Below are 11710 nucleotides of genomic sequence, written 5' to 3' on the forward strand. Positions count from 1 at the left end.
CCTGGGGTGCAGGTTTGATCCCTGACCCCGGTTGGGGCTTATGCAGGTATGCAGGAAACATCTGATTAATGTATTTCTTTCACATGGATCTTTCTCTCTCTCCCTCTCTCCTCTTTCCCTCCCTTCCACTCTACAAAAATCAATGGAACCCTATCCAGTTTGGTTCAGTGGATAGGACATCAGCCTGCATACTGAAGGGTTCTAGGCTCGATCCCCAGTAGGGGGAGCATGCAGGAGGCAGCCAATCAGTGATTCTCTCACATCATTGATGTTTCTATCCCTCCTTCTCCCAAATCAATAAAAAGATATATTAAAAAAAAAAAAAAAAATCAATGGAGCCGAAACCTGTATGGCTCAATGGATAGAGCGTCAGCTTGGGGACTGAAAGGTCCCGGGTTCGATTCCAGTCAAGGGCATGTACCTTGGTTGCGGGCATATCCCCAGTAGGGGGTGTGCAAGAGGCAGCTGATCGATGTTTCTCTCTCATCGATGTTTCTAACTCTCTGTCTCTCTCCCTTCCTCTCTGTACAAAATCAATAAAATATATATTTTTAAAAATCAATGGAAAATATCCTTAAGTGAGGATTAACAACAACAAAATTACATGTGGGTCAGTGGTAAATTTAAAACTATTTCTGCTGTTCTTGGTTGAAGAGACAAATCCAGGTATACTTTATTTATTATTATTATTTTTAAATGTAACTTTTATACTTTAGAATTGGAATATTATTTTTTTACTTTCAGCAAAAATAGTTACTATTCTAAAATTTCCCAAAGCCAGGACCATAGGGGATCTCCAGTGGCTCGTATTGTTCCCGCTCCTAACCAACCTTCAAATAGAGAAGGTTGGAGTGGCTCAGTAGACGGAGTGTTGGCCCACAGACAGAGTAAGGATCCGAAGGCAGTGCAGGCAGTGTTTTTATATTTGTTCTTTCAGATTCCTGGTTAAGTTGGCTTCCAGTCTGTCCCCTGAGACTCCAGGTCATGTCCAAGGCAGGAAGTTGCAATGCAGAAGTAGTCCCAGGAGCCAGTAAGTCAGGAAGTAGCCGAGAATGCACCGTGTGACTGGAGAACAGGCTTTCCAGTTGTACAAAAGTCCAATGATAGCGTTTCTGGGGACGTTGTGTCCTGGTGGAGAGTCTTCTGCAAGAGGCTTCCAAGGCACAGTCTCTAGAGACCTCAGCAGTGGCTCCTGATGCTGAAGCAAGTAAGCTGGAAACCAGTACACGACAGGAGTGGAGGACCCCAAAAACCTGGTGAGAACCTGGAAATCATAACAGGGGGAAACCCACACATTTATTGGAATGTCACTGCCTGAAATTGGACCAGCCTGGGGCTTGCCTGCTGCTGGGTGAACTATAACCCCATGACTAGAAATGTATTACATTGGATATAAAATTTAGTATAGCTTAGGATATGCCTTATAAAGCTGTGCATGATACCAGCCAGGTGACCTCAATGTTACAAATGAAGATAGCTAAACTAATTACCACAAATAATGAGTTAATCAATAAAAATAAAAAAAACAATAAAAAAACAACACCTTTTAGGGGTTCAATGATAACTTAGGGCTTGGTCTCTAAACTCTAGGCTGTGATGTGGAGCTTTGGAATGTAAGGTGGTTCCCTCATCCCATGGGGATACAAAGCAGAGGGAAAGGGGGCAGAGGATACTATGGTTTAACATTCTCCCTTTTAGGGGCGTTCAGAGCCAAATGGCCTCCCTCATCTACCTGGAAATGCTAACGTTTGCTGGCATTCCCTCTACTAGCTAATCCAGCTACAAACACAGAAAATGCTATTTTCTGTTTCCCCTCTGCCTCTTATTCACACAGTTCAGAGAACTTTACAAACGGCCAAAGTGTGCCTCCAAGAGGCAGAAACTGCTAAGGAGAGGCCAGCATGGAGACAAGAAGACTTCCTCAGAGTTAAGTTGAAACTGGAGCCACAGCCAGAAACAAAAAAGATGAAATTGCCTTAACCATTTTGGCTCAGTAGATGGAGTGTCGGCCCACAGACTGAAGCGTCCTGGGCTCAATCCCAGTCAAGGGCACGTACCGTGGCTGCAGGTCCCCCAGCCCTGGGGGGCGTACATGCAGGAGGCAACCAAAAGATGTGTCTCTCTCACATCGATGTTTCTCTCTGTCTCTCCCTTTCTTCCACTCTCTAAAAATCAATGAAAAAATATCGAGTGAGGATTAAAAAAAAGAAAAGAAAAAAAAGAAATGGGATTAATGATCAAACCTTTCCCATCCCTTTATATTACACTACCACCCTGAACACTGATTGCACAAGATGTCTCCTCTGAAAACTGAGCACCCACTGAGTACCTGAGAGCCAACTCTCAAGCTGACATTCCGGGTATAACTGTGTATCAGGGGAAGGTCCCAGATGTATTCCTTGTGCCCATTCTTCTATCTCAGTCAAATCAGGTCCTCTTACAACTCTCATATCTTTGCACACACCCTTCATTTGCCCAGAATATTCTTTCTTTGCTTCTTAAATGGAATTTCTTCTTATTCTTTACAACCTGGCCTAACTATGACACCCTCCTTCAGTCAGCTACTTATTTCCTCTGTGCTTCCCACAATACTTTATCTCAAAACAGCAAATTCTCTCCCATCCACTGCCCTATAATTTTACCTGTTCAATGTCTGTCTCCCATTTATAACACAAGACGCATTAGAACAGCAATCTTATCTTATTCATGTTCCATCTTCAGTGGTCTGACAGGGTCTAACACAAACAAAGCCCTCACATAGTTGGTGAATAAACAAACCAGGTACGGTTCACTCAGATGGGAGAAGTTAGCTGTCTTCCCGGTTCCTGGCCCAGGGATTCTGTCTGAATTCACATCCTTTCCCAGCCAGGAGTCCACTCACCTGAACGTGCATGCACAGACTGCCAAACAGCAGCAGCGCTGCAGCGTGAACCAGGTACACAAACACCCGAGGACTGAGGAATCCGGGATCCGGCTTCTCCAGAGTCTCATCGCTCTTGCTCCTTCGCATCCCAAGTGTAAGGCAGAGCCAAGGGTGGGTGGTCACATATGTCCACGTTGCCCAGGTAACCAGGATAGCCACTGGTGCAGCCAGCAGGAAATTGGGCACCTGCTTAAGCTCATAGTATCTCAGAAAGCCAACATTCCAGTAGACATCCTGAATATAGCTGTATATCAGAGGAAGTTCCCAGGAGCACCAGCGAGGTTCGTTTCCCTCTGCAATCCGGTAGCCCTTGTCCACAGCTAACTGCAGCAAGGGCTCAGGAATGGAGTGGGCTGAGCCTGGCAGACAGAACTGGGTGTAGGCATAATACTGAAAGAGGGCGAAAGGAAGCCCAAGGGTGAGCACAGACAGGAGCACAGAGCCCATGAGCTTCAAGAGCTGTCTCAGAGGATTCCGCACCAGGAAAGAAGAGAAGAAGCCTCGGCACTGAGAATGCACAAGGAAGCCAATGCTCACCAGCCCGTTGGAGCGTACCCCAGTAGCGAGGGCAAAGAGGAGTCCGCTAGTCCAGCTCCGGCCCCTTTCCAGCTGCCCCATGGCGGTGAATGTCAGGAGGGCAAACAAAGCTTCTGAGTAGCCGGCAGCCAGGAAGACATTGGCAGGGCTGAGGCAGAAAAGCAGTGCTGCGTAAAAGGCCTGGCGGGGACAGTGCAACACCAGACAGCCCAGGTCGTGAAGGGCAACCGCAGCCAGGATGGAGAACAAGGAATTGAGCAATGCTACCGAGATTAACAGGCAACTCCGCAGGCTCAGTAACCCCCGCAGGGGTCTCAGCAATTCAGTCCCCACCAATAGGGTCAGGGGGAAACCAGGGAAGAAGGCAAAGTTGTGCTCATACAGGTAGCCATGCTCAGCAATGAACAGAAAGTGCTCAGCATCCCAGCGAGACAGGCCGCCCAGAAGACCTTCCATGAGTTGGTCTGCAGAGCCTGAGGGAGCAAGGCGAGGAGGAGAGAAGGCTTCTGCACGGTGATCTGGGATGAAGGCATTGAAGAGAGCCTGTGGGATGAAGAAGAACCAGGAGTTTGGTTGAACAACTAGACGAAAATAATTACTATTTAATAAAATTAAGAACAGATTTGTTTGGGGGGAATCAGTCAGTTTTGGACTGGTTAAATCTGAGTTGGACATTCCAGTGCAGAGGTCAATGAGGCAGTGAGATATATGAGTCTGAAGGTCAGAAGAATGATCAGGGCTAGAGATATAAATTTGGGAGTCATAAGTAATGGGCAGTATTTAAATGTATGGGGCTGAATGCGAGCACTAGGACATACAGATAGAGCTCCAAAGACTGGTCCCTGGTCACATCAACATTTAGTGACTTGAAAGGGGGTGAGGATCCAACAGTGAAGATAAAGAACAGTCAGGCACACTCCTCCTCCCGAGAGCACCCCTACACTCTTCCTTTCCCTTCTTCTTCCCTTTCCGGCATGGATCTCCTAAACTCTAAGGGACCGCAGGAGACTTGCAACCAGGGGAACCGTGGGCAGCGGGCAGCTCGTCCTGGACTCACCCTCATTGTTTCCAATTTCCCCTTTTCTCTGATTTCTCAGTGAGCCAAAGCAGTTCCGCCTAGACTCATTTCTTTTCTATAGCATGTCTAGAGAGCTAAGCAGCCCTACCTAGGATAGAAAAGTTGCTTCTTCTATTCTAAGCTCTTCCTTGTTTAACTGTCCCCAGCTCTAATAAATGTGCTTTTAAAATCACACACAAGAAAGAATAAACAGTCAGTGAGGTAGGGGGGAAATAGGAGAGTATGGTGTCTTAGATCTAAGTGAAGCAAGGGAGTGATCAGCTTTGTTAAATGCTGTCAATAAATCAAATAAGATGGGAACTGAAAACTGACCAGTAGATTTAGCAATGTGAAGGTCAATGGTGACTTTGACAAGAGCTATTTCAGTGGGGTGGAGGAGAGAGAAGAATGCCTAGACTGGGTTCAACAGCGAAGGGAAGAAGGGAGATAGTGCATAAGACAATTATTTGGAGGAGATTTCCTGTAAAGGCGAGCAGAGAAATGGGGTAGTAGGAGAATGACAATGTGGGGGAAGGAGAAGGGAAAGGAAGATTATAGGGGTGCAGTGGATGGACAAGAGAAATACACTAACATTGACAGGTAGCATTAAGGACTCAATTGGATTAATGATCTTGAATAAAAGGAAACTAGTTACTACAGTTGTGTGTTTTACTCTGTGCAGATGCAAGCATGGTATGACAGAGAACTGAATTTAACCAAGGTTGGACATACAGAGTACGGAGTTAGTGAGTTGTGTGGCTATGCATGATGAAACATGTGATCCAAGCCAGGTAAAAAGTGGAGCTGAATCCTTGAGATGGGTGAGAGTCAATGAAAAGTGGTAGGATCAATGGATTATAAATCCTGAGGGGTTAGAAGAATCATTAGAGCTGGGATACTACAGAAAGTGAGCTGAAATGATAGGAGATAATGGTCAGGTGTATTAGTCTTATTAATATTCAAACCATCAAGAAATCAATAGTTGTGTTGGAAAGAGAAACTGAATCAGAAGCGAAAACCTTCAAGGAATGAGGAATGAGCTGTCATTAACACAGATGACAGCCATACTCAGTTTGGGGCAGTGGATAGAGCGTCTGCCTGCAAACTGAAGGATCCTGGTTTCGATTCGGTCAATGGCACATGCCTGGGTTGTGGGCTCAATCCCCAGTGGGGGGTGTGCAGGAGGCAGCCGGTCAATGATTCTCTCTCATTATTGATGTTTCTATCTCTCCCTCTCCCTGCCTCTCCGAAATCAATAAAAACATATTTTTTAAAAAAACCACAGATGACAGCAACAATGAAGGGTAATTGGCAATATATTCTGATGGCATTACCTTTAAAACTAGAAGGGTTGGCAGTGGGAGAAAGAACAAAATAGCATATTGTTAAATATCTTTTTGCCCAATTAGATTGTCAGTTACTTAGGGAAAAGACACCATTACTTTTATACTCGCCACCTAGCGCAGTTCGTGGAACAGAGTAGGTACTAAATAAACTTTTGGTGATTGAGCGAACAGTTTACAAAACATCCTTGATTCCAAATCAACTGAATTAGAACCCAGCTGTACTGGTTTCCTATCCCAGATGCCAATTCACAGTATTGCTCCTTTGGTTCTGCCAATCACTCAGCTAATACTGGTTCCAAGCTATCACTGAGTCAGTTTCTCCAGCCTGGCACCAGGAGTACAACCCCACTTTTAAGGCTCTTTCTTGTTTTGGTCAGTTTTTTTGGTAATCAGGCCATTTCTAATAGTGAAAACAGCCCGAGTCTCCATGTTGAAGACACTTTTTTTTTTTTTTTTTAATATATTCTTTTTTAAAATATATTTTATTGATTTTTTTTTACAGAGCGGAAGAGAGAGGGAGAGAGAGCTAGAAACATCGATGAGAGAGAATCATCTGTTTCTTGCACCCCCCACCCCCCATTGGGGATGTGCCCAAAACCAAGGTACATGTCCTTGACTGGACTCGAACCCGGGACCTTTCAGTCCGCAGGCCGACGCTCTATCCACTGAGCCAAACTGGTTCTGGCAAGACTTTTAACTAAACTTGGAAGCCAGCAGAGCCTACTGTGCCTCCTATAGTAAGGGAGAAAAGAGAAAAGGGGATTTCCACAAAGGAACTCGCTGAACCTCAGAGAGAATGAAACTTGTGATAAAAGATACACATACAATAATTATGCTCATATAACAACATACCTAAGATGTTGACTACATTTACCAACACATACTAAGGACCTATTAAACATTGGGCATTGTGCTAGGCACTGCATTTAACGCATACATATATGAAAAGCAATTAAAATATGTATAAGGACAGCCTTGGAGGGGGAAGGGAGTTTTGCCAAAGTGAATGCATTCTGAGGGCTGTGTGTGGGTGAGACAGCAAGGGGAGACAAAGAGCAGGAGACACTACTGACTAAACGAATACACACAGATGGTCTCAGGACATTCCACCTCTTTCCCATTCAACTGACTGACACAGTGCTCAGTCTCCTGCTCAGGGGATCCAGGCCAATGCTTTGAGTTGTCACACCCTGTCACCTCTGGGTACAGAACATCATGGCCTGCTGGAAGGAGCTAGAAAACCTGGGTTCTGATTCTAGCCCTTCTCTAACGTGTATGACTTTAGGGAAGCTCTTTAAACTTTCTGGGCCTCTGCTGTTCATGAGTAAGACAAGGGATTCAAGACCATTTCTAAAAGTCTTGCCCATTTTCCAGCCATGAAGTCTCAGTGTCTATGGTTCCGCCACCTGGAGGGGCACACCTCAGAGGTGGAAAGATGGGGACTATTCTTAGTGTCTGGCCCAGTCACGTGGCAACGGCATGTTCAGCACAAAAGATCAGAGACTGACCTGCAGCACCAGAGTCAGGACCCGGCAGCTGACCGCAAACCTCAGCACCTCTCTCCGGGACGGGTCCAGGGGCCACATCCTCTCACCACAGGAATCCAGGACTGAGCTCCCTTAGGCTTCTAAACTCCAAAACCCAAGAAGGAAATGTCACGTGGGCTGAAAGTAAATTCTTAAAAGCGTTCTCCACAGAAGACTACCCCCTTCAGCATTACTAGTCAAATTTGACCACTTAACTTCCCAAATGAGGGAAAAGCCTCGTGAAGGCAGACGTCATTCTGAAACACTGAATTCTTGTTGGGAAAATTCCACTCATAGGCATGAAATCTGAAATCTAAATTCACAGCAAATCTTTTTGTTTGTTTGTTATTAATCCTCACCCAAGCATGGTTTTACCATTGATTTCTTTCTTCTTTTTAGAGAGAGAATGGAAAGGAGGGGAAGAGACTGAGACACATCGGTTGGTTGCCTTGCACTCATTCCCGTCCTTTGACAGGAAAGGAATCGGGGACTCTTCAGTCTCCCGGGGCCAACATTTTAACCAGTGAGCCAAAAAAGCTAGGGCTCGCAGCAAATCTTTAAAAAGCTTGTTGTGCCGAGACCGGTTTGGCTCAATGGATAGAGCATCGTACTGAGGACTGAAAGGTCCCAGGTTTGATTCCAGTCAGGGGCATGTACCTTGGTTGCAGGCACATCCCCAGTGGGGGGATGTGCAGGGGGCAGCTGATCGATGTCTCGCTCTCATTGATGTTTCTAACTCTCTATCTCTCTCCCTTCCTCTCTGTAAAAAAAATAAAAAAAATAATAAAATAAATAAAATAAAATAAATCAATAAAATATATTTAAAAAACAATAATAAAAAATAAAGCTTTGTTGCATGCCTCCCTTCCCCACACAATATGCAGGACCTAAGTTCAGGTCCGGGCTCTGTCACTCACAAATTCTCATTTAGTCCTTCTGAACCTCGGTTCTTTATGTAAACAATGAGACCAGATTATTTTGCCCATCTCACAAAACTGTCATGATGGTGAAATGGACTCAAGTGTGAAGAAGGACTACTTCGTTGTCTTGTGGTTGGTGCTATTTGGTGTGTGCCCTTTGCCTCTTGCCCAGAATAATAAACGAGGGCCCAAACCAGAGTCCCAAAAATGGGGCCTAGAACTGCACTGGAAGACCATAATGACTACACACTTCAGCTCAGCTCTCTGATGTGTGTTCAGCTGGTCTGTTAAAGTAAGTGGAGAAGGAAAAGAAAACCGCCACTCGGGAGGACTTAAACCAGCTTACATTGCTAACACAAACTCAGGGGGAAGACAGAGCTGACTACTAGAGACAGAGGAAACGTATTTCGCCTTTCTTTGTCGGAATGGCAGCAACATATAAACAGCTGCAAAGCCATTTTGAGGCAAGGAATGCACTTCAAGGATTTTTATTATTAAAAAAATAATACACCACACAGTCTCTTGGGCTAAAAGAAGTAGCAATGGCTCTCACAGAACAAGTCTGGGAAATCAGAAAGAAGGGCAAGAATATCAGATACAAGTCCCTGATTTGGTGTTCTTGCCCCAGTTCCACCCCACAAACATCCACTGAGTTCCTGACGTATGCTAGGGTTCTATCCCTAAAAAAAAAAAAAAAAAAAAAAATTTAAATTGAAAAACTAACAGGGAGGACTGGAATATTTTTCTTTCTTCTCTTATATGGCTAATACCTACCAAGCCTTCAGGTATCCCTTGTCTGGAATTCATCAGACTATGTGATATGCTTTCATTGTACTCTGACATGTGGTCTTAGTGCTCTTGCTTAAATAAGTTGCTTGGGAGGGTAGGGGGTGTCTACCTTAAGGGTTCACAACTATATCCTCAGGGCCTAGCATACAAATAGACTATTTTAAGCCTGTGTTCCGATTAAGTGTAAGTGGCAAGCACAGGATGTGTCATTACCAGTTCATTGACTCTGGGTATAAAAATCACTGCTCCAAGTATTCCTCTCACCATACTCGTGTTAAGAGCAAGACTACAAAGTCATGAGAAGCTGTCTACATATCTAATAGCCTAAGTGACCACTGGACCAGTAGCTATGACACACACTGACCATAGTGGGCAGACACTCAACGCACAGGCATGGAAACGTGGAACAGACTGATGAATCTCAGAGGGAAGGGAGGAGCCGAGAGGGTGGGAAGAGATTAACCAAAGATCTTATATGGATACTAGCGGCCCGGTGCAGATTCGTGCTCGGGTGGTCCTTCAGACTGGCCTGCTGGGATCAGGCAGAAACTGGCAGTCTGATATCTGCAGAGGGGTCCCAGATTGTGAGAGGGTACAGGCCAGGCTGAGGGACCCCACAGGTCTCTAGTTCTATATAATAAAAGGATAATATGCAAATCGACCGAACAGTGGAAAGACTGGCCAGTATGATGCACACTAACCACCAGAGGGAAGAGGCTCAATGCAGGAAGCCTCTCCCGCCTCCACGGCAGCACTAAGGAAGTCTGACTGCCATCTTAGGCCCACTCTCCTCAGTGGGTCATCCCCAGAGGGCTCCCAGACTGAGGGCCACCCCTCACGCACAAATTTCGTGCACTGGGCCTCTAGTAGAAAAATAAAATGTCTCCATAATGGAAGCAAGATTGGCCAATAGCAACAGTACCTATCCTCGGCACAAGGGGGCGCCTACTGCTTACTCCTTTACCAGGAAGCCAAGAGGAAGGGAGGGGCCACCAACACCACACCGGTTTGCTCATCAAAATTCAGTTCAAAGGCAAGCTTCGGAAAACCCCAAAGAGGCAGTTTGTGACTCTATCCAACATTTCCAACATCTGACTCGCTGAATCGAGAGAAATCGCAGAAACAGGCACCATCAAACCTCACACGGTCCACTGGTTCTCTACCCTTGCCTGAATTCACTTTTTGCCCTTCTTCCGTTCCCACCCACATGCAGAAGAGAAGTTAGGAACAGAAAAGCACTTAACCCACCTCTGCCTCTTCACCAGGCCGCCATTCTTCCTTCCTCTCTCGAGTCAAGCTCTAGCCCCAGCGACCACGGGAGACTTGCAGCCCTAATTTCCAGGCAAACCAAGTGAAAACAAAACAAAGCCAGTGAGTGCTCCCTCTCAGCTAATTGCCACCCTCCCTTCCCAGCAAACCCTTCGCCAAGTCACTCTCTCTGAGCTGTCCGGACAGAGAGCTACTCGTTTTGCTCCCATTTTCCCATGAGATACATATGCCCCCGAGGTGAGTAATAAAAACCTCCCCGGTTTCTACATCAGAGATCTCATTAAACCCTGTGAGGCCAGTGTAATTACCGTCGCCATTTTTATAGATGTGGAAACTGAGGCTCACTGGGGGCAAGCGGCACACTAAAGTCTGTATTTAAAGAGAACGTCCTTTTCTTTCATTCTTACACTCTGAAACCTCATGGTCCTCCTAGCAGGCCTCACACGGGCCAGAGGGGACGCGCTCTTCCTAGGACAGGATTTCAGCCCAGGTCTCCCCAGCCCCGCCCGGTCTGTCCGAGGACGGCGCGAGCTCCCGCCGGGTGAGCTGAGCGAGGGAGGCCTGAGGAAACAGGGAGCCGCTGCACTGGAACCTTGGCTCTGGGGGAGACGCCATCCTGTGTGGGTGGGGAATGGCTGTCACGGGGGTCCTCCAGGCCCGGGGCCTCGCTGGCCGTCGCGAGCCGCGGCTAGCCCGCTTCTCTCAGACACAGCCCCCCGCTGGCCCCGGGGATCTCCTCTCCCCAAAGGGCGAAGGGGTGTTTCCGAGGGGGCGGCGGGCCGGGCCGCGGGGCCGGAAGGTAGGGGAGGGCGGGAGACTGGAGAGGAAGAGGCGGCGCCCCGAGGCCGCTATGGCGGAGGGGCGGGGCTCCCGCTTCTCGGCGGCCTCCGCCTCGCTTCCCTCCACCCCCCGTTTCACAACTTCCCTCCCCCAAGAACTCTCGGGCTCCCACGCCGGCGCCGAGTCCCCGGCGTCAGCCCGCCTCGACCTCCCAGACGGGGTCCGCACCTCCGCGCCTCCATCCGGGGCCCCAGCGGCCGCGCCTGCGCACTGGCTCCGCGGCGGCGGCCCCGCCCGGCGCTGCCCCGCCCCCTCCGCGGCGGCCATGATGACTCCGGGCCTGCGGGGCGGGGACGCCGAGCCCCGCCGCTCCGAGCCCTCGGTCTCGCACCTTCCCGCCCCGGTGACACCTGGAGGCTTCCCGCCGCACTGCCCCGTCCTCGGCCCCCTCCCCCGCCTTCACTCGGCCCCCGGGGCAGCCGTCTCGGGGGCGGGTTCTCGCCCCAGCGCCACCCGCAGACATCACATCACTGAGCCTCCGGGGTGCGCGAGGCTCCGGAGTC

The 11710-nt window shown here is 47.9% G+C and overlaps 1 protein-coding gene across 7 annotated transcripts; it reads right to left on the reverse strand.

Moving 5' to 3' along the window:
- Positions 1-901: 901 nt before the first annotated feature.
- PIGV (phosphatidylinositol glycan anchor biosynthesis class V) lies at positions 902-11503 on the reverse strand. 7 transcript variants are annotated; one of them, XM_036444732.2, is made up of 6 exons: positions 10676-11042; positions 10347-10429; positions 7372-7490; positions 3910-4003; positions 2882-3282; positions 902-1264 (listed from the first exon to the last, which is right to left on the reverse strand). In XM_036444732.2, the coding sequence occupies exons 3-6, from the start codon at positions 7447-7449 to the stop codon at positions 983-985; spliced, it is 855 nt and encodes a 284-aa protein (XP_036300625.1). In that variant the 5' UTR covers positions 7450-7490; positions 10347-10429; positions 10676-11042; the 3' UTR covers positions 902-982. The 7 variants fall into 7 exon arrangements, with proteins under 7 accessions (XP_036300625.1, XP_036300623.1, XP_045440938.1 ...); XM_036444730.2 differs by lacking the exon at positions 10676-11042 and adding an exon at positions 11376-11503 and having other exon boundaries at positions 2882-4003; XM_045584982.1 differs by having other exon boundaries at positions 2882-4003; positions 10775-11042.
- Positions 11504-11710: the final 207 nt, after the last annotated feature.

The sequence above is a fragment of the Pipistrellus kuhlii genome, unplaced genomic scaffold (genome assembly GCF_014108245.1).
Source record: "Pipistrellus kuhlii isolate mPipKuh1 unplaced genomic scaffold, mPipKuh1.p scaffold_m20_p_2, whole genome shotgun sequence".
NCBI classification, from domain to species: domain Eukaryota; kingdom Metazoa; phylum Chordata; class Mammalia; order Chiroptera; family Vespertilionidae; genus Pipistrellus; species Pipistrellus kuhlii.